The following is a 23,539-nucleotide window of genomic DNA, read 5'->3' as shown; positions in this document are numbered from 1 at the left end:
AATGGGGAGAAGGGCAGAGGCAAGACTGCAGGGTAGTGGAGCCAGGGCTGTGATCATCCTACTGGTGGAACTTCTCTGCCTTTAGGCTGTCCTGTTTGGTTGCATTACTTATTATCTCAACCAGTCCAGCTAGCATTTCCTGTTATTTGGAGCCAAAATACATCAATATAAAAGCTACATGAAGTTTAGTCTGAAAAAGAGTTTTTATTTGCTGGTATTCCTACTTATCTATTGCCCAAATAAGCCCAAAAGTCCTTGGATAATCAGGATAGTCTACTGACAGTGGTCACAAAGTTGACAGGTTATTTGGCAGTTATGTGATACCTGCTGTTTTCCAAGGTGTTAGAGAAGCATGAATAGCTGACTGGAGATGATCCCATCCCCAGTACAAGGTGAGCATAGATGCTAGATGCCCCTTCCCCCCAATTTGTCACCTCCTTGGAAGATTTCCCAGCTAAAGCACACAGGGGCTTTGCAGGAACTGCCTTACTGTTCACAAAAGTGTGGGGGCACTTATTTTAACAGGTCTTGTACATCGATATCTTCTTTTGTTGTTGTTTCTGAGACGGAGTCTTGCTCTGTCACCCAGGCTGGAGTGCAGTGGGATGATCTCCACTCAGTGCAACCTCCGCCTCCCAGGTTCAAGCGATTCTCCTGCCTCAGACTCCTGAGTAGCTGCAATTACAGGAGCGTGCCACCACGCCCGGCTAATTTTTTGTACTTCTAGTAGAGACGGTTTCACCGTGTTAGCCAGGATGGTCTCGATCTCCTGACCTCATGATCTGCCCTCCTCAGCCTCCCAAAGTGCGGGATTACAGGCTTGAGCCACCGCGCCCGGCTGGTACTAACTTTTTAATGTAAAGAAAGCACATATACACATCCAAAATTTCATTAAAAGATAAAGGTTAAATGAACATGCGTTAAACAGATTGAGAATTCCAGCTAACCAGGTTTCCAAGAAGTAACATTTGATTCGTTTTTAAGGTGGCTGAAATCAGTTTAATGCTTGAGAGACCTTACAGATGGAGGTCAACAACCAGTTAAGACGACAATTAAGGAAACTATTATAAATTTAAGAAAATTACAAGACACTTTAAATCTGTTTCATTCCTGCAAATCAGATTTGTGAGTTCTCCAGAGTTCCCAAAATTATTTCCACACCTTGACTTACCTGTGGCACAAAACGTAACTTCCTCTCAACTACTGCCTTTTTGGGAGGTCTATAAAAATTTGGGATCATAATGCAAGTTATATTGTCTACGTGGCTGCACTTTGTAGTTTTATATACATAATGCTAACCTTAAACATACCAATATCGAACAGGATGTAGCTTTTATACAAGCTACCGTTTTTGAGAGTCTCGCTGTCACCATGCTAGCGTGCAGTGACAACCTCGGCTCACTGCAACCTCCGACTCCTAGGTTCAAGCCATTCTCCTGCCTCCACCTCCCAATAAGCTGGGACTACGGTAAGCGATACCACGCCCACCTGATTTCCGAATTTTTAGCGGAGATGGGAGTTTCAGCTTGTTGGCCAAAATGGTCTACCATCTCCTAACTGCGTGAACCGCCAGCGTCCGCCTTTTCAAGTGCTGGGATTACACAGGCGTTAGCACCGGTGCCCCGCCAGGCTGGTCTTGTTGGAACTTGTTCGTCTACCTTAAGCCCACAGCTGATTATCTTTGAGTGGCTTTACGAAAACAGCCTTCACAGAAACATACAGTAAGCCCACAGCTCTTTCAGTATATTTAAGTGGCTCTGAAAAGAGCCTTTGGGTTATAAAGACGTTTACTTGGCCGGCTTACTTGGAGCTGGTGTACTTAGTGACAGCTTTGGTGCCCTCAGACACGGCATGTTTAGCCAGCTCTCCCGGCAGTAGTAACCGCACTGCCGTCTGGATCTCTCTAGAGGAGATGGTGGAGCGTTTGTTGTAGTGAGCCAAGCGTGATGCCTCACTCGCTATACGCTCAAAGATATCAGTGACGAAGGAATTCATGATACTCATGGCTTTGGAAGAGATTCCAGTATCTGGATGGACCTGCTTCAGCACCTTGTAGATGTAAATAGAATAGCTCTCCTTGCGGGTTCTCTTGCGTTTTTTGCCCTCCTTCTTCTGCGTCTTAACGACAGCTTTCTTAAAGCCTTTCTTGGAAATCGTAGCACCTTTAGATGATAACTCCGGCATAGCTGCTACGCTCTTCTGCAGTGTTAAACAGCTCTTTTAAATGTTAAACAGCTCTTTTAAGTGTTAAACAGCTCTTTTAAGTGTTAAACAGCTCTGTAACACCTCAACTCCCACGGTCGCCAAGTAAACAAATAGCGGTGCTGGCTGAAAGGTGCCGTATTTATAGGCACGGCCCTCAAATGCCGTGTTGGGCATCCAAAATCTGATTGGACAATGCGAAGTGGCGTGAATGCAAATAAGGCGATTCTAGTAAGACTTTCTGATTGGGTAGAAGGCCATCAGCCAATCAGATAGCAAAATTCCAACCTCAGTCAGACTATAAATAGGCCCAGTAGAGCCGTTAGAGATGATTCTCCTGTTGCTGTAATTCTTCTGTGTCGGAATGTCTGGACGAGGAAAGCAGGGGGGAAAAGCACGCGCCAAGGCTAAATCTCGCTCCTCTAGAGCAGGTTTGCAGTTTCCCGTAGGTCGAATTCACCGTTTACTCCGTAAGGGAAACTATGCAGACCGGATAGGGGCAGGCGCACCAGTGTACTTGGCGGCAGTGTTAGAATATCTGACAGCAGAAATTCTTGAACTGGCTGGCAATGCATCTCGCGATAACAAGAAAACTCGCATTATTCCCCGCCACCTGCAGCTAGCCATCCGCAATGACGAGGAACTCAATAAGCTTTTAGGCGGCGTGACCATTGCACAGGGCGGGGTCCTGCCCAACATTCAAGCAGTGCTGCTGCCCAAGAAGACTGAGAGTCACCACCATAAAGCCCAAAGCAAGTAACTTCGGGCTGTCGTTGGTATAGTGACTTTTAAGTGTCAGAAAACAAAAGGCTCTTTTCAGAGCCACTTACCATCTCAGATAAAGGCTGTGCCTTACAGAACGTTAAGTGCTGTTAAGCAGCCATGTTAGCCGGCACCTGTCAGAAGCAACACCCGTTTAAGGGCATTTCGGGAATGTAAGGGGATTGAATTTTCAAGGAGCGTTGCATCAACCATTAGTCTGAGGTAGTTTTGATTATACGTGTCACTGGGCGAGGTAGCTCACGCTTGTGAGCAATCAGTACTTGCACCGAGGTTGAAGCGGGAGGGTCGTTTAAGCCCGGGACTTAACCATTAACATAATTGAGACCTATCCCATAGAAATTCGCCGGGTCTGGTGGTGCAGGCGTGTAGTCCCAGCTACACGGGAGGCTGCGGTGGGAGGGTTGTTTGAGCCCAAGAGGTGAAAGTTACAGTTAACGAAGATCGTTCACACTGCACTCCAGTCTGGGTGACATGAGCGAGACTGTATCTCAAACTAGTTATGTATGTCATGTTAAGGGTTACGTATGGAAGTGAAGATTGCATTACAAACAGAAGAGGTATAACCTTAGAGTTCAAGTCCAGGCGACATTAGTCTGGCTGGTTGCTTAAAGTACATTTTAGAGAAGAGTTTCCTTTCAAATATGGCAGTCTCACGAAATACTCAAATGTGACGTAAGTAAAATAAGTTAATCTTAAAATTTGGGTAAGCATATATATGATACCTGTGGCTTCATGCACTTTGTAAAGAATAATAGAATTATTTCTTAAAATGTAAGTAAGATATGTTAAAAAGAAGCCTTACACCATATGTGATGGTGAGATACTAGTGTCAGACTCAGGCAGGAATAGGACTAGAAGGCCTAACATAACTAGAAGTTTAGAAATTTCAGAACAGTATATGCTTCAAAAGTTTTGACTACTAAAAAGAGGCAAAATAGTTTGTTGATCTGTGTTTGCTGTTTGTGCTGTAACACCAAGAGAAATTGAAAAAACCCATTCAGTAACGCTGCCAAATAACTAAAAATTACTGTACGATATTCAACAGCTGCCCTTACCTCAAAAAAAAAGAAACCTCATTTGGTTACCAAAAAAAAAAACTGCTAAACACTTGATATCTACACATAATAAGGCATATATAGAAGCAGGTAAAGTTCTATAAAATAAAACATGCCAAGTAAGGACAATCAAGTCACAAAAGTCAGTCATCCCTTGAATTAACCTGCATAAATAATAAGGGATGCAATTAGAGAAGGAAAAAACTGAAGATCTTTGAAAACGGAAATGACAACTATATGTTGAATAAAACTGGGTAATATTTAGAACATGGCAAATGTGAAACTTCAAATCAGGATATAAGATAAATCTAAACAGATGAATTCCAAGTAATTAATGTAGATATACTTTGTCAAAGAAGTGGCACTTAACTCTCCAGACGTGCCAAAGCGAAGTATGGAAAGGCAGAAGAAGAGGGACTTGACTTTATAGGAGAGAACTTTCATATTCTTTTATTCCAAATGCACTACATAATACTTTTTTTCATCTCTAATGCAATCCTATTAAAATTACATTAAACTAAATGTTTAGATAAAATAAAATGTATAAAAAATGGTGAATACATGTTAAAGGAGACATGCCCCTTGATTTTTCAAAACAATTTACTTATAGAAGTTTCTGATTCTTCTCTTTTTTTGGAGCCAGAGTCTTCTCTATCACCCAGGCTGGAGTGCAGTGGCACGATGTCAGCTCATTGCAACCTCCAGCTCCCAGGTTCAAGTGATCTCCTACCTCAGCCTCCTGAGTAGCTGGGATTACAGGCGCCTGCCACCACGCCCAGCTAATTTTTGTATTTTTAGTAGAGACGGGGTTCCGCCATGTTGGCCAGGCTGGTCTCCAACTCCTGACCTCAGGTGATCCGCCCACCTCAGCCTCCCAAAGTACTGGGATTACAGGTGTGAGCCACCGCACCCAGCCTTGATTTCTTCTTACAGAACTTTCACACGTTTCATAGAATTTATCTCCAGCTATTCTTTTTTATTAGTGTATTTTGGGGAAATATTAGAAGGATTTCTTTATTATGTTTTCTGATTGACCATGTTTTACAGATAGAACATTCTTGATTTTTGTACTGATTTGTATTTCCTTCCTTATTAAATTCTGTCATTTCTGTTGTCCAGCTTTTTTCCTTTGTGGTTTTCCAGGTAGGCAGGAAAATCATGTAATTTTGTCCTATTGTTTTAAATAGTTGACTTTCTTGTCTAAATGCATTGTCGAATAGTTATAAGTGATAATAAATAAAAATGGTGATATCGACTCCTCCCCCCTGCCCCTCCCCCCCACAGACTTCCTCTGTTGCCCAGAGTGCAGTGGCCTGATCTCAGCTCACTGCAACCTCTGCCTCCCGGATTCAAGCGATTCTCCTACCTCATTCTCCCAAGTGGCTGGGATTACAGACATATACCATCATGTCTGGCTAATGTTTGTATTTTTAGCAGAGATGGGGTTTCACCACTTTGGCCAGGCTGGTCTCGAACTCCTGACCACCCACCTTGGCCTCCCAAAGTGCTGGGATTACAGGTGTGAGCAACCATGCCTGGCTGACTTATTTTTTATAATCAGACTAATATGACACTTTCTCGTGCCTAATGCCAGGTTTTTATGTGATTGGTGTAATTCCAAAATTACTAAGAGTTGTTAATTAAAAATAAATATTGGCTATTAACAGTAAAACTTTAGCAGCAATGGAGACAAATATATGCCACTTTTTTCCTTTTACTTTTTTTTCGGGAGGCGGGGACAGAGTTTTGTTCTTATTACCCAGGCTGGAGTGCAATGGTGCCATGTCAGCTCACTGCAACCTCCACCCCGCTCCCTGTGCTTCAGGCAATTATCCTGCCTCAGCCTCCTGAGTAGCTGGGATTACAGGCACCAGCCACCACATCCAGCTAATTTTTTTTTTTTTTTTGTATTTTTAATAGAGACAGGGTTTTGCCATGTTGGGCAGGCTGGTCTTGAACTCCTGACCTCAGGTGATCCGCCTGCCTCAGCCTCCCAAAGTGCTGGGATTACAGGCTGGGATTACAGGCATGAGCCACCATGCTCGGCCTCCTTTTACTTTTTATGATAAATCACATTGAAGGAATTCAGAACACACCACTCCAAAATATGTCACTCTGACATATTGACTATTTGGAATTAAAGACACTTGAAAAACAGCAGGTGCACAAACACTCTGACCTTCCTTTTGTTTCTTAAAAGTAGGAGATGAAAGATGCCCTCCCTATACCAGAAGGAAAGTATCATTCTCATCAAGGACAGAAAATTAAGGCCAAGGAAAATCTGTACAAATAAACCTTGTTACACCAACCCTTATCTCTCGAGTCACTTCTCCACCTAATTAATTACTGTAACCCCCAACCCCCTTTGTTTGTCACATTTTCACAGCTTACTGCACTTTGTCAAATTCTTCATATAAGCATTCCATTCTTTGTCTTTGTCCTACTTCTGTGCCATGTAAAACTTGCATTCAATAAATTTATATGCTTTTCTGTTGTTGACATCTCTTATGTCAATTTAATTCTCAAGCCCAGCCAAAATATCCTGAGGGCAGAAGTAAAGTTTTGCTTCCTCCACTACAACATTATGGATTTCTCATCAGAAATCATAGAAGTCATGGAATGATAGAATAATACCTTCAAAGTTCTAAAGCAAAATAGCTCTCAATTTAAAATTATGTGCTCAGATGAACTGTTTTTTGTGTAAAGCTGAAATAATTTTTGGACAAAGACTGGAAAGTTTTGCCACTCACAGATTCATACTAGAAGAATTAATGCTAAAGAATGTACTGAAATAAAAAGACTGAACTCAGAAGAAAGACTGAGATGCAATAAGCAATAGTATTACCAAGGAAGGGGTAAAAGTATAAATCATCTAAATAAATATACTAGTTGTAAAAAAAAAATAATACTTACTAGAATATTAAGAAAAAACAATGAACCAGAAACACTAGACAATAGTTACAGAAGATGAACAGGGCTGAAACAAATTAAAGCATGTTGATGTCCTTGTGTTGTTTATAAGGAGGACAGACATACTGATTGTTATATTTTCTTAAGTGAGGTTTATATTTTATGTTAAATGTAACCACTAAAATAATAAAATTAATGTAGACTAGAAAGAAGGGGGTAATCGCAAAAAAAAAAAAAAAAGTCCAATGGAAAGCAGGAAATCAGAAAGGACTGGCATGACAAATTAGAATGCAAAGTCAAATATAAGAAATGAGTCCAAATATCAAAATGAAGGTTACCCAATTAAATTTGCCATTTAAAAGACAGTATTTGACTAGGAGTAAAACACAGCTATCCCTTGGTTATAAAATACCTAAAATTTATTGGCACAGAACACTTAGAAGTAAAGGAATGGAAAAAATACATTCCAGAAAAAACTGTCCCCCAAAAAAATTGTTTTGCAAAATTAATAGCAGAGATAATATTTAATGAAAATATAATTTGCAAATTAAAAGCAGAAAAATTATCTAGGTAGATACCCTATTCCTCATTGCGTTAACACCCAAAAACAGCTTTATAGAAAACGAACAGCAGAAATGTATGACAAAGAATGCATTCACAATATAGTGTATATTTTAATATGTCTGTCTTGGAAAAAGGTAATCACCGCTACCACATATTGGAATGTTAAAAACACACTAAAGCATAATTCATGAGTTTAATAGCAAAACCATAAACCTTTTACTGTGTGTCTGTCTGTCTCTGTGTTAGTCTACCAGTTTGCCTCGGTTTCTATCTCTGTCTCTAAAATGTATGTTAATAATTGTAATATATATGCTTAAGAGTCCCAAAGAAACCTGAGTCCTCTACCCTAAACTTCATTTATTTTTTTAAAAAAAAAAAAATTTTTTTTTTTTTTTTTTTTTTTTTTGAGAGATGGAGGTTCGCTCTGTTGCCCAGGCTGGATTGCAACCACACTATCTTGGCTCACTGCAATTTCCGCCTCCTGGATTCAAGCGATTCCCCTGCCTCAGCTCCCCAAGTAGCTGGGACTACAAGCTTGTGCCACTACACCCAGCTTTTGTATTTTTAGTAGAGACAGGGTTTCACTATATGTTGGTCAGGCTGATCTCGAACCCTCGGGTGATCCGCTCGCCTCAGCCTCCCGAAGTGCTGGGATTACAGGCGTGAGCCACCACGCCCGGCCTCTTCCCTAAACTTTAGAGTCATAGATTTATGATTTGTTCCACAAATATTGAGAGTTTACGAAGTACCAGTCACAGTTCTAATCGTTTTACTATTATAAATAATGCTGAAGCAAACATCTACATGCATGCGGTGTTTTCTTTCTCCTGCAGTGGTTCTTTGATAGATATTTCCAGCATTGGAGAGTCAGTGCTGTACAAATCAGATGAGATCCTGTCTTCCTGAAGCCCAAGTTCCTTATTCTCACTCACCACCCGTATACCCGCCATCATCAAATCTTAAGGTCTTTTCTCGCTTTGCCATTTCTCCGATTAACATCTCTCAACTGCTCCCCCTAGCTGTCTCACCAGGCTCTTACCACACTCTCCTGTGCTGTGGTCATAACCAATCTACTTGCAGTTCCTTGAACCCATTGCGCTTTAATTCACTTGTGTCTTTATGAGTTGTGTAACTTTTCTAGAATGTTCTTGCTGTTCTTCGTTTAATTAATTTCTATGCGTCCTTCAAGGATACACTTACACATTACGTCATTTGTGAAACTTTCCTTGACCATTTCCCCCCATCTTAGAGTCATTCAGATGTCCCTCTGGTGACCCTGTTGCACATTCTAGTTAAAGGTGTTAATGTTTATGCCTGTCTCTTCTACTAAAATATAAAGCTTTTTATATTTATGAAACTATAAAGTTTTTTATGAGAATGTTTTAATTGTTTAGCCAAATTTTGCAGTGCCTAAAATACAGAAGACACCAATTAATGACTGGTTGAATACATAAATAAAAACACTTTTTTCTGGGTTCCAGCTGCTTATGTTTTAGTATTTAAGTGATAATAGTAAAATAGAAAATTCAGAGTGGAAAGGTCATCAATCATTTCCCATTTTGACATATTTATTCTTATTTTTGTATTTCTTCCAATCTTTATGCTTAGAGAGAATATTTTTCTCTTTCAATATCATGTTTTTTAAAATATAGCATTAGATTTTTAAGTGGTTATGTAATTTTATAATTCTTGTTTTTTAATTCTCAGTTTCGATAGCTGCATCAAGACATATACTGAGCACTTACTTTGTACCACACATTTTTTCTAAATGTGTTATGCACTTGATCTTGTTTAATCCTCAAAACAATCCTATAGCTAGGTACTACTATTATACACACTTTACCAATGAAGAGATTAAACTTCTTTGGAGCTGTCATGGGCGTCCGTGTGAAGAGACCACCAAACAGGTTTTGTGTGAACAATAAAGCTTTTTAATTACCTGGGTCCAGGCGGGCTGAGTCCAAAAAGAGAGTCAGCGAAGGGAGATAAGGGTGGGGCCGTTTTATAGGATTTGGGTAGGTAAAGGAAAATTACAGTCAAAGTGGGGTTATTCTCTGGCGGGCAGGAGTGGGGGTCACAAGGTGCTCAGTGGGGGAGCATTTTGAGCCAGGATGAGCCAGGCACAAGATAATGTCATCGCTTAAGGCAAGGACCCGCCATTTTCACTTCTTTTGTGGTGAAATGTCATCAGTCAAGACGGGCCAGGGCATTTTCACTTCTTTTGTGATTCTTCAGTTACTTCAGGCCATCTAGGCATATACGTGCAAGTCACAGAGGATGCGATGGCTTGGCCTGGGCTCAGAGGCCTGACAGGAGCCACAGAGCTAGCACTGGTGCCAGCATTTCAACCCAGATAGTCTGACTGTAAAGCCCACCTTAACTGTGACTATACTAAAGTGTTTGTACCATAATTTAGTTAAATATACCATCTTTCATTGTTTGGGGGGGATTTTTTTTTCTTTTTTTTTTTTTTTGAGACGGAGCTGGAGTGCAGTGGCACAACATCCCCCTCACTGCAACCTTGTCTCCCGGGTTCAAATGATTCTCCTGCCTCAGCCTCCTGAGTAGCTGAAATTACAGGCACATGCCACCACGTGATGATTGACCTGCCTCAGCCTCCCAAAGTGCCGGGACTACAGGTGTGAGCCACCAGGCCAGGCCGAGCTGATCATTGTTAACTACTTAGGCTGCTTCCAATATTTTATTATTGCAATCAATGGTGTAATGAACATCTATGCAAAGATAGCTTTCACTCCTTCTGAAGTACTTGTTTAAACCATTCCTAGATACGGGATGATTAGGTCAAAGAATACACAAGATTTTATGCCTTTTTCTGCATATTGTTACTATTCCAAATTATTGCACCAGAAGGCCAGTAGCAAAGCATGACGGTGTTTCTATTTTATTTTGCCCTCACATAATTTGGTGTTATTTAAAGAAAAATTTGTTTAGTTGGTGGAGTACACCGTTACCACATTATTTTAGTTGGCACTTCTTTTCATCAAAGTTAGACTGAACATTTCCATATATATATATACACACACACACATATATATATATACAGTCACACACATCTATCATACATATATATGTGTGTGTGTAACACACATCTATCATACATTGCTCAACAGGGATACACAGTCTAAGAAATTTATCATTAGCTGATTTTGTTGTATTAACATCAAGTGTACTTACACAAACTTAGATGGTAGAGCCTGTTACGTACCTAGGCTATAGGGTATAGCCTATTTCTCCTGGGTTTCTGTACAGCATGTTACTGTGGTGAACACTGTGGGTAACTGTAACATAATAGTAAGTATTTGAATATCTAAACATAGAAAAGGTACAGTAAATATATAGTGTTATAATATATGGGACCACCATTATATATGTGGTCTGGCATTGAGCAAAACATTGTTATGCGGCTCATGACTGTATATGTTTGTTTTTGCCAGTTACTCCCATATTCTGAAATGTCTCTTTGGGTCCATAAAAAATAATTTAAACAACAAATTCAAATTAGTTGTTTTGTAACATTATAAAACTTAAGTTATATTAGGCCCTTAAATATAATATTTGCAAAATCTGAATAAAACAATTTTATAATATAGTCAATGAGAGCCAGTTGAATTTTTAAAACTGACTCTTAGAGAAAGTGCTCATTAATTTGAAATGCAGTCACACATGAGCTCCTTTGAAGTCAAATATAATCAAAGCTAACACCAGGGGGAGCCCAGTAGTCATTCCCTGTGAAAATATATCTGACTTTTAATACGTTTCTGAAGTGACACTGGAGAAAATATACAGTGAAACTATGAATACTGCATTTAATAGTCCTACGGAGAAAAAACAGAAGTCAGTGCTTAAAATATACATTCAGACTTCAACCTTTTAGTAAACTGAAAAAGACATGAGAATGATGATTATGTGAACAGCAGTTGTAGAACACCCACGAATGCCTGTACAGATCTTGTTTCCATTGTTATTTCTGCCTCTTGTCAGCATAGGAATCAGACATGTCTACTTCAGAATCCAGCTCTGCTACTTCTAAGCTGAGTGTTTTTGAACCAGTTACATAATCTCTCTGTGACTCAGTCTCTTCACCTGTACATGGTAACACCTACCTCACAGGGTTATTGTGAAGATCAAACTGAGATCACATCAATAAAGCATCCGGCACATAGCCCAGGCTCAGATGTGTTAGTTCATTTCTTCATCTAAATCAGTGATTCTCAACCAAGGCTGATTTTGCTACCAATGGTCATTCGGCAATGTTGGGAAGCATTTTTGGTTGTCACAACTAGCGGCAGGTCCGGCATCTCATAGTCAAGGCCAGGGATGCTGGCCTTACATAGGACAACTCCCCAAAACGAAAAATTATCTGCCCGCAAATGCTAAAAGTGCCAGGGTTGAGTAATCTTTATCTATCTGGAGAAATCTAATGTCATCATTAATACTCCTTTGCTGAGAGCCTATTCTATGTTGGATTCAATTTGAGTTTCTGGAAATACCATGAAATATAAAGATCTTGCCATGCAGGGGATTACAGTCTAATAGTGGAACTATGGCTTTTCACCGTCTGCGAGTTTGGGGATGGGAAAGAGTGAGGAAAGTTCAGAGAACATCCCTTTTCAGTTTAGAGTAAGCTAACCTTCAGCACCTCCACCTCTGTGAGCACAAGGTTGCAGAGCACCCTGGATGCCCTCTGGCTGTCTCCATGCTAATGGAGCAATCCAGAAGAGTTTCCGTCCTGGGGTTTGCTATCCCTTAATTTAGGCTTGCTTCAGAAAGAAGTGCTGGTAACTTCCTCAGCCCTTCGTATTCAAGTGCTGGCCTCTGCTGCGGTAGATGTTGGGGCACAGGGGCTCTGCCCTTTCCTACAGAATGGGCCTATGTGAGGGTAGCTTTCACCTGCTGACCCTTCAGCACATCCCCTCCCTCAGCCCTGAGGTGTTTCCTGCGGTTAGCTACGGAAGAGAGTAAGAGCCACTTCTGCCCACCGCACATGGCCAGTGGCTCATGAGAGAAAAGGCTTTTGAGTCCGAAGTCCTGTGTGAGTCCTGGCTCTGCTTCTTTCTTCCTGAGGAGCCTGGGGAAAGTCTTGACGTTTCTGGCCTCCACTTTATAGCATGGAAGGAGGAATCGCTCATGAGGTTTATGTGAACTTTATTTGGTGCTTTGCAAATATAAATCATAATCCCCCTCTGGGGGGGGGTTGCTTATTGAGTCCTGCCTTCCCAAAAGTTCTGTAACTAAACTCAGAATTTGCCACAAAATTACTCTAGTGTGGCCTTATGTCGACAGCTAGAGGCAGATGGAATCACGCTTAAAAGCACCTACTGTGTGTCTATTCTGAATTCACTTTGTGCCCATTGTTTAAGACACAAGTATGGAAAAGCACTCTAAAGGAGGCTACGGGGCTGAGTGAGCTGAATGCCTGGGAGCTCACTTACTGTCTCCTCCACCGCCCCTGCTTCTGTCATCAGCCAGGTAGGGAGCTCAGTTCTCAATACACTCCCTTTCTAGTTTCATGTTTTTCTAAAAAGAAAGCAAACGCCTATATCATGTATCCAAAATGCATAACATTTGTAGTTATGACTGTTCCATCAGATCAGAAAGTTACCAGAAACATTTAATGAAACAGTAAGAACCCTAGTGGGGCTAATTTTATGGATGTCCTTCTGTGCAGCTTCTAAAAGAAATCGTGGGGGATGTAATTTAAAATTATGTGTAGTGTTGTGCAACAATAGTAAGGAAGCCAATTGGTAGACTCTCAGAGAAGGACAGCAGAGGCAAGTTTTGGGCTCCCTGCCTGTGTAGGAGAACAAGATCTGAGTCAGTCTGACCCCACACCCGCTGGGAAAGAACACCCTTGAAACTGACCTATTACTTCTAGAGCAGATGGTCCAAAGGAAATGTACAGGCATTTTACACAAACATGCATTTTAAAATGGAGTTTTGAGTAAAATAAACACTCACTTGGAGAGCACTTTCTCTTCTTGCAGCATCTCATAATTGACTCCACTGAAGTAAATCCTGTGTCCCAGGCAGCAGCTAAAGAACTGAGGGAAAGGCCACTATACCTTTCCAACATTAACTCATGAGTTGTGCTGGGTCATCTGGCACTACAATCCCTCCAACAGACTGTAAGCTCTTTGCTTACAGCTTGTCTCCTTGCCTAGCTTGGTGCCTCACTGAAGGAAGCCGTTATGGTGTCCCCACTTCCCCCAGGGAGGAGCCATCAGTTATGTTTGGGTCTTCTCTCCTCTCTGTTTCCACTTATATATAGGTGTAAAAAGCATAATAAGACAGCAGAAAATAAAAACGATAGCATATAGAATCTAACATACGCATCCATTAAGCCACAGAACTAGGTAACTACCTACACTAATCCTTCCAAGGATTCTGTGAGTAGTTATTTCTACTTTACCTCTATTTTACAGGTCAGGAAACTGAGAGGGATTTTTTTTTTTTTCCTGTGGGCCCTGTTAAGGGTTGAATTGCATACTCTCCAAATTCATATCCTGAAGTCTAACCTTCAGTACCTCAGAATACGACCTATTTGTAAATAGGATCATTGCAAATGTAATTAGTTAAGATGAAGTCATACTGGCATAGGATGGGCCCCTAGTCCAATATGAATAGTGTCCTTATAAAAAGAGGAAATTTGGATACAGAGCCAGACATGCAAACAGAGGGAATGCCATGTGAAGATGAAGGCAGACATCAGGGTAGCACTTCTACTAGCCAAGGAACACCAAAGATTGCCAGCAAACCACCAGAAGCTGAGAGAGAAACGTGAAAGAGATTCTCCCTCATAGCTCTCAGAAGGAAACAGCCCTGCTAACACCTTAATTTCAGATTTCCAGCCTCCAGAACTGTAAAATGATACATTTCTGTTTTTTAAAGCCACCTAGTATGTGATACTTTCTTATGGAAACTCTAGGAAACTAATACAGTCCCTCAGTGAGTTCTTAGCAAAGCTGGGTTTTGGGTTCAGCCCTTCTGATTCTCAATCTAATGCTCTTTTCTTCATAGAGCAGCTGTCTCATTTCTTGAGGGGAAGTGACCACTTCCATCTGATTAATCAGGGACTGCCTCCTGGAAGAAGTGAGCTTTGAGCTGTGCTTGAAGGTGAAGAATGTTTTCAAGTGTGGAAAAGAGAGTGGAGACTGAGGGTCACACCAAGAGTTAGGAAGGCTCCAGGCAAGTTAAGGCTAGAACAGAGAACCCGTATAAGGAAGTATATCTGGTTAAAACTTTTGCGTATGCTAAGTGCTAGCGATATGGCCTTGCAGTGGTTTATAAATCTGCTGGAGATAAAAGTTGTGACCAATACAAAGCCATTTAGGATTTTTGTGAACCTGAGTGTGTCAGTAATTAAAGGATCAGGCTTTGTAAAATCAAGTTTTTTCTTTGGCTTCCTAATAAAGGCAGGATGGGAAGTAGAGAGGGAGAAGTTCCATGAAATATATCAAATAGCCCAGTCCTACTGCTAGCAGACACTTCTCTGTCTCTGGAAGACTTTTTTGTGTACCCGTGTTAAAGTAAAAATATTAGGCAAAACATTTGAAAATGAAGTTTTCTTATCCAAAACAGCCAAAGGGAAAATTTTCAGAAAGTGTTGAAGGGACTGGCACAAACGAATGATTTTGGTTAAACTGATCCCTGGATATCCAAGCATAAGATCACTGATGGGGCTGGCTGGTGTGGTCCTTTAAGAGATCTCAACAATGACTTGTTGTATCTCAACAGTAAGCCCAGAAAACGCTTATTCAAATGGAGATAAAAACGTGACGCAGCCAGCTACAAAACTTGGTTCATTTATCTGCTTTGGACTGAAGGGTTTATATATCGAGAATCTACATCTGTTAAAGGTCATCCCCAACTCTTGAGCGTGTGAACCAGGCCTGCCAGCCCCCTGGTGACAAACATGTTTAATCTAATTGCAGGCTGCCCTCTTTGCCAGCTCTTTTTGACTGAACAAGCGCTGGCTTTTTCACCCCTGCCTTAATTTGTGGTTGCACAAATGCTGTAATCCTGATGCAGCAGCTGAGAATGGCTCTCAGATAATCACTCTGTAAAGCAGTATCATTAGCAATATGAACGCTTGCCTGTGGATTGCTATCATTGTGCATGTAGTAATCAGTGCTGAGTCAGAATGGCACAGATTTATAAAAAAAAAAAAAAAATACAAAGTGTGCACCAAGAAAGGGTTCCACACAAACTATCCTTCCCTCTCCCTCTTCCCAACTGTGTACAACATTCCCTAACTCAATTTTGCTACCATCTGCACTCAAATAACTAGGGGCGTAAAATTTTGCTTCATTGTCTAGAAAAAAATGGGCATTGTATTTTGACAGATGAAGAAGAGCTGTTTGAGACTATTTGTTCTCAGATTTTTCTTTGCTATGCTTGGGTCACAGGGAACCCTGATGTGACACATGGCAGTCTCCCCTCCAACAGCTTGCTGTTTCCCTGGGTTTCTGTTATGAAGCTAGGCCCAGTTCCACTGCTCTGGGACCCATAGGCCTTTCGGTCTTTCTTTCTTATTCTAGCTAAGGGATTTTATTTTATTTTATTTTATTTTTTATTTTTTTTTGGTTGACAGTGAGGAGTGCAGATTGCTCTCCTGGTTCTCTAAGATCTTCTGATCTTCCCCCAAATCCTCTTCTTTATTCTATATCTTTTCCACAGACGAAGTTCTTAGGAACAACCTGGGAGACTTGCAGACCAGGGCTATGAACTCCCAGGGTGCAATGGGGAGAATTCAAGCTGGTAATATTTCTTGTTTTTTGGAAACGGGGTTTCGCTCTTGTCGCCCAGGCTGGAGTGAAATGGTGTGATCTCAGCTCACTACAACCTCCACCTCCCTGGTTCAAGCAATTCTCCTGCCTCAGCCTCCTGGATAGCTGGGATTACAGGCATGCGCCACCACGCTCAGCTAATTTTTGTATTATTAGTAGAGACGGAGTTTCACCATGTTGGCCAGGCTGGTCTTGAGCTCCTGACCTCAGGTGTTCCACTCGCCTCGGCCTCCCAAAGTGCTGGGATTACAGACGTGAACCACTGTGCCTGGACAAGCTGATCATAATTGATTAACAAGGTAACTAAAAAATGCAAAGTTGTCATTAATAAATATGAAACTGAAAAAGCCAGTCCTTCAAGATGGATCCCAAGTGGTTAACTGGACCTGAATTTAAAATAGAGCCAAGGACCAGTTGCTAACTAGAGATCACAAGGAGTACTCTGAGTTCCCAGTAAACCCACACCTCTGTTCAACTTTGGAATTTTCAGAGCTCACCTGAACCAACCAATCAGGGATTATCTGTATTGACCAATGAGGGTTCAGCTGTATCAACCAATCAGAACTAAACAAATTTGAATGTTTTATTTGCATAAACAGACCTGACAAGGAACTTGGGTGGAACTTTTGCTATAAAACCTGTATTAAGGTATACAAGCCCCATTAAGTATGTTAGTACATAAAAGTAACTTTCAGCTCTGAATCTTCTTTAGGGTAGTTACAGTTTTGCAGTGGTGATTTCAATAGCACATAGCCAGTAAGTGGTGGGCTCAAAAATTTAACTGGATTCATATACTTTCCCTCTCATTTATGTAGGTTTTTTTTCCTGTTACATGTTCTTTCTGACCTGAAATATCCTAGATCTTTTCTAACTTTGAATGGATTTGTTTGGTCCAAATGGCTTGCATCTGCCCTATTAATGTATACAGGCCCCGTGAAGAATGTTAGTGCATAAAAGCTACTTTCCGGTCTGAATCTTCTTTAGGGCAACAATTATTAGCAAGTAGTTTTAAACAATAATATCTATAACTAAAGTACAAAATGAAAATATTGGCGTACTTTTCCATCAGGTTATTAATTCTTCAACATGTGTTGTAATCAAGAATGTAGTTAGAATTGGAAGAAACCTTAGAAATCAATCAGTCTGGCCTTTCATTTTACATAAGCAATGTAATCCTGGGAGAGTCAGGTGACTTTGTCCAAGAGAAAATGGCTTAAGCTGGAATTCACATTCAGGATTCCAGACCCCAGGTTCAATAACTCTTCCACCACACTGTGTTTGTCAGAGGGAAGTTTCCAGCCCCTCGTAGAAGAAGATTCTCTATATATCAGATAGTCTCACTAGATGTTAACTCACCAGGCAATACCAATTACCAAGTGCTGCCCATTTAAAATTGATCAGCCTTGTGGACCACTCATACACAGTGATTTATTCCGAGAAACATCAATCTGACAGCCAAAAAACTTGAAAATTTTAGTCATTAGAACTATTTGAATAAACATCAAAGGAGATTGCCATAAATAAAAACCCAGCGACCTTTCTTAAACTTCTAGCAAAAGAAATTGTGCCAAAGTGTTGGCTTTGATCCTGTTGATTGCAAATAATGAAGTCAAATTAGTAGTGAAGGATCATATTTTCACTACCATGAAGTTTTTCTGGTAATAGGTAAGCACTAGATGCCAGGCAAGCCGTTGGCTATTGTGTCTCTTTTTATGATGGTATGAGAAGAAAGATGTTCCCTTGACTGTAATCTGGAGTGCAAAGGAAAAAAAATGGAGTTTATCATTTCATGCTCTAACAAATTAGTGAATACAGTTATAAATCCCTGGAAATGATTTCCCTGTGAAAATGATTACCTCAACTCTGTTGCAAACGCCATCTTCATTTTTACATACAAAAAATTAAGTTGAGAAAATGTTTAAAACTAGTTAGATTCCAGGAAAGCCAATTAGGCAAGCACTAATTCTATATTTAAAGGAAGATAATAGATAGATAGATTATTATGACAAGATAAAGATGGATAATGGAAGAGGACGAATCACAGCAGAAGAAATACCACAAAATGCATCAGGTTTTTTGAAGGTCAGCCCCACCCAACCCTCAACGTTCTTGCATCTCCATTGTCAATCTCCACAGACAATTGGGAGTTTTTCCTTGTAATTTTTTTTTTTTTTTTTTTTTTTTTGAGACGGAATCTCGCTCTGTTGCCCAGGCTGGAGTGCAGTGGCTGGCACGATCTCGTCTCACTGCAACCTCCGCCTCCCTGGTTCAAGCGATTCTCCTGCCTCAGGCTCCCGAGTAGCTGGAATTACAGGTACGTGCCACCACGCCCGGCTAATTTCTTGTATTTTTAGTAAAGACGGCGTTTCACCGTGCTAGCCAGGATGGTCTCGATATCCTGACCTCGTGATCCGCCCGCCTCGGCCTCCCCAAGTGCTGGGATTACAGGCGTGATCCACCGCACCTGGCCTTTTCTTTCTAATTTAACATAACGGAATAGAGTCAAGATAGACCCATTTCTTTTTCCTAAAGAGTATCTCTAAATTGCTGGAATGCTACTTCTAAAATAGTGAATAATCTGAGCTTTACTTTGGGTATAATTCCTCATTCATTCCTGTCCACTTTTAGTAACTTTTTGTTTGTACTCTTAATGATCTTAAAATGTCATTGTACTTTTTTGAGTTGCGTAATACTGGTATGGAAGGAAAGCGCATGGTCCCTTTAAATGATACCGAAGTGAAAAGAGAAGCGCAGGGTAGAGGAGGGCGTGGTCCTTGGCTAGGTGTCCCCCGCCCCCGCCCCCGCCCCCAGCCTGTGCCCACGGACCTAGGTGAGAACAGGCATTGTTTTTCCCATGACCAAATGTTGCATTTCCCAAGACCTTCTTGGCCTGCCACGCCCCCATCATGTGCCTATAAAAAACCCCCGAGCCCGTAGTGCGTGCACACTTAGACAGGCGTTCATTCGGAGAAGTAATGTGCTGGGGCAACGCAAAAACGGGTACCAGTACGCCACCGCGAAGTTATCTGCTTGGTTAGAAAGAGGCGGAGTTTGTTCAGAGCAACCAGTAGAACCCAGATTGCTCAACGGGCGTTTAGCGCCAGGGGAGAGCTTTACCATTCCAGTCTACGACATTGTATTTATGCTGCGTTGTCAAAACTTTGCACTCATTCTCCAAGCCCACCTACGCGTACACCAAATCAAGAATTTGAGAGAAACTGCTCTGTCTTTAAGGTGGAGAGCTTAATTGAGCTGTTTAACATAGCTGTTTAACACCGCCTATAGACAAGACAAACTACAGGGACCTGTAACAAGTCGGCTGGGGCTTCAGGAGTTGTAAACATTAATTCTCTAGGCAGTGAGTTCCACAACCTGACCCTCTGTGTACTCCCCTAGAGAATTAAGCAGCGGGGCACTGAAGAAGCAGGCCACTTCATCGCATTCCCTGCCAGAAGGACCAGGGAGCTGCTCCTTTTCAACACTATACCTTGGCCATCTTTTTAAAGAAAAATATTTTAACCTCTACTCCCAGGAAAATAACAGGCCACAAAGACAGTTTCTGAGAGTATTATGTAATACGTGAAAGACAGCTATTTAGGCCGGGCGTGGTGGCTCACGCCTATCCTCCCAGCGCTTCCAGAGGCGGGCAGATCACTTGAGGTGAAGAGTTCGAGACCAGCCTGGCCAACAATGGAGAAGCCCTGTCTCTACTAAAAAATACAAAACTATGGCGGACACCTCTAATCCGAGCTACGCAGGAGGCTGAGACCGGAGACTCACTTGAACCCGGGAGGTGGAGGTTGAAGTGAGCCGAGATCGGGCCACTGCACTCCAGCCTGGGCGACAGAGCAAGGCTCTGTCTCAAAAGAAAAAGAAAACACCAGCTGTTTTAAAAGTCCAGATTTTTAATACAAATGAAGTGCTACAAAGGTTGGAGTAGCACTATTGGGTTGTTTCTATACTTTCATATGTTATAGCTGGTACTATAGTGAACATCCTTACAAATCAATTTTTAGCCAAATCTCTGTCCATTTTAAGGTTTAAATATTTTAAAATCAATTTCCATACTCTATGCATCCCACACTTCCTTTTGGATTTAGTTTTCTGCTTAAATATAGCCTTATCTAGTTCTTAATAAGAATATATGGTGGAAGTTGAGTAAAACCCTCAAAATATTTGTCTATGTAAAGTCTTTCATCCTAATTTTGAATGATAGTTTAGATAGGTAACATTTTAGATAAACAGTTATTTTCCTTTCTTACGTGGAAATACTCCGCTGTCCATTTATTATCTGGCTTTGCTGATAAGAATCGACTGGCAATGTAGTTATTATTTAGTACATAATTTTCTCATTTTTCTCAGCTTTTGAGGTTTCTTTAGCCTTTATTTTCTACATTTTCAATGTAAAGTTTCTGGTGTGGGTTTATTTTTATTTACCAGGTTTAGAATTCACTATGTATTCACATTTGGAGGATTCATGTCTTCATTTCTGGAAACTCAACTGTTATCTCTTCAAGTTGTATTGATCCACTATTTTTATTCTCTTTGTAATTGCTATAGACATATGTTGTCGACTCTAAAAACAATTATCTTCTTTTTAATTTTTATCTAGTGTGTCTCTGTGTCTTCCTATGTGAATTATCTGCAATATGTGTATTCACTGATTCCAACTGTGACCGGTCAAAAGTTATTTCTTGTGCTAATATTATTTCAGTAATTATATATTTTATTTTCATGATTTTAATGGGTTCTTATTTATGTCCACTTGTTTATATTTCATTCTGCCTGTTTTTAAATAATTGTTTTAATTATTATACCTTTATTATTGTAAGGGTTCTAAGCAAACATATACTGGTATTATAATTATTAAATTTTATATTTATATATTTGGTTAAGTAGATGATACATTCATATGGTTCAAAATTCAAAAGGTACAAAGAATATTCCACGAAGTCTCCTTCCTACTCTGTCACCCAGTGCCTCTTCCTGGAGGCAAGTAAATTACAGATTCCTTTATAAACATAAGTTACATATATTTTAGCAAACACAAACATATCTATTTTAAAGGTATTTTTATATGGCTGTATTGTTTTTATTTCATTTGTTTACTCCCTGAATATTGATTTTGTAATAATCTCTTCAGCATTAGCTTTTCTCATGAGCTTTTTCCCGAATGACCTTAAAAACTTTTTGTTTTATTTATTTTTAAAATAAATTGTATTGCGTATATTTGGGTCTTACAACATGATGTTACGGGACACATATAGATAGTAAAATAGTTGCTATAATGAAGCAGATTAACATATCATCTCACATCGTTATTTTTTGTGACAAGAGCAGGTAAAACCTATTTATATAACATAAAATCCTAATACAATACAATTTTATTAACTTTAGTCCTCATGTTGTACATTATATCTCAAAATTTGTTCATCCTAGCATACCTGCTATTTTATATCCTTTGACCTACATCTCTCCACTGCCTGTGCCCTCCCCTCCTCACCCCCCAACTGTTTCATCCTCTATCTCTGTGTATTTGAGCTCTTTTTTACAAAACCCCAAATATTCCACATGTAAGTGAGATCATGCAGTATTTTTTTTGTGCCAGGTTTAATTCACTTAGCATAATGTCCTCCAGGTCCATTCATGTTGTGGCAAATGGCAGGCTCTCCTTCCTTTTTAAGGCTAAATGTATATACCACATTTTCTTTATTCATTAACCTGTCAATGGACATTTAGATTGTTTCCATATCTTGGCTACTGTGAATAATGCTGCAATGAACATCAGGGTGAGATATCTTTACAAGATGGTGATTTCTTCTATTTTGGGCATATACTCAGAAGAAGGATTGCTGATAGTTCTGTTTCTAACCTTATGAACTTTAGAATTAAAGTTTGCAGGCTTATGTGAATAATGATCTCTTTCTTTCTCTTTCTCTTTCTATTTCTCTGTCTATTTCTCTTTTCTCTCTCTGTCTCTTCTAAGTTCTTGTCAGGTAGTTTGGTGCTTACATAAGATTGGCCTCTTAGGGCCATAGCTAAAAACCTACATTTTGCACTGGGGGCCTATGACTCCTTCCCTCTAAAAATACTGTGGATATTAGAGGTTGCATAATGGTGTAGTGGGTGACTTGGCACAGGTCCAGCTCCCTAGGTTTGAGGCACTCATAAGCCTTTGGCCCAGCAGCGCCACTCAGCTTTTCCAGCCTCTTTTCATGCCTGTGAAGTCCATCTCCAACCCCTGGTTTTGAGCAATGAGACCCACTCCTTTCTCCCTGCTCAGGGACCTTCCTGGTGCCTGCTGCTGCTCCTTCTTGCCTCAGAATCTGGAGCCCAGCAAGACCTCAGGCTCTGCTTTATCCTACAGGAAAAGTCTCGTCTTATTTGTGAGTCTTATTTTTTTTAATTATTTCTTATCGCTGATTCCGACAGTGCTATGCATTTGGAGTGGTGGCCCAGGGAGATGCTTTCTCAAATCCTGAACATACAGCATCATTTTCACTGGAAGTCAGTATTATTTTTCAGATAAGGAAATGGATATATAGAGAGATTTGTTGATTGTCCCCAGGCTATACAGCTAGCAAAAGTCAGAATCAGAAATAAATACCAGGGAACCAGCCTCAGAGGCAAGGCTTTCTCCATCGCTCGGTGATGAAAGTTTCTCATCCGTGCTGGTAACTGTGCTAGGAGATATATACTCATATAGTGGTCTGGCAGGGCCAGATGGAGTTGCTACCAAAGTCTAAAACAAGGGTTTCAGATCTTACTGGAAGGTTTTCACCTTGTTGGAGGTGACAGAGCCCCACAGATACAGCAACTACAGGAGAATTATGATTAAATTATGGATATTAATTAAAGAATAATAGAAATTGGGTGAAAAGAGATAGTGGAGAGTGGAGCAGATTTATGGAAAACTTGGGACTTAAGAAGATCCAAGAAGAAAGGGTACATTTTAATTGGTCAAGGGCAAAAGGGATGAAGTGGGAGGTGGAAAGAAGAGACTAGAAAAAGATCAAGAAGAGAGACTAGGGAGCTGTGAAGTCACTGCAGAGAGAGGAGCGAGGGTGGAGGGATTGTGGGAGCAGAGGAGAGTGGAACTGATTGATGTCAGTGGAAGGAGTCAGGGAGGCTAAGATGGCCCAGAATGTTAAGAAAAACAAGGGAAGGTCCACAGTCAAAATAATTAGTTCCTTTAACCCTGGAGGGAATGAAGAGAGA

At 40.5% G+C, this 23,539-nt stretch overlaps 2 protein-coding genes and 1 pseudogene across 2 annotated transcripts; 2 read left to right on the top strand and 1 right to left on the bottom strand.

The window, feature by feature from the left end:
- Positions 1–409: 409 nt before the first annotated feature.
- On the top strand, positions 410–4,940 carry LOC140708902 (putative uncharacterized protein encoded by LINC00596; annotated as a pseudogene).
- On the bottom strand, positions 1,749–2,316 carry H2BC1 (H2B clustered histone 1). Its single transcript, XM_007973517.3, has one exon. The coding sequence runs from the start codon at positions 2,182–2,184 to the stop codon at positions 1,801–1,803; it is 384 nt and encodes a 127-aa protein (XP_007971708.1). The 5' UTR covers positions 2,185–2,316; the 3' UTR covers positions 1,749–1,800.
- H2AC1 (H2A clustered histone 1) lies at positions 2,532–3,031 on the top strand. Its single transcript, XM_007973518.3, has one exon. The coding sequence runs from the start codon at positions 2,567–2,569 to the stop codon at positions 2,960–2,962; it is 396 nt and encodes a 131-aa protein (XP_007971709.1). The 5' UTR covers positions 2,532–2,566; the 3' UTR covers positions 2,963–3,031.
- Positions 4,941–23,539: the final 18,599 nt, after the last annotated feature.

Source organism: Chlorocebus sabaeus, chromosome 17 (assembly GCF_047675955.1).
Source record: "Chlorocebus sabaeus isolate Y175 chromosome 17, mChlSab1.0.hap1, whole genome shotgun sequence".
NCBI lineage: Eukaryota > Metazoa > Chordata > Mammalia > Primates > Cercopithecidae > Chlorocebus > Chlorocebus sabaeus.
This window is presented reverse-complemented; position numbering and strand designations above follow the sequence as displayed.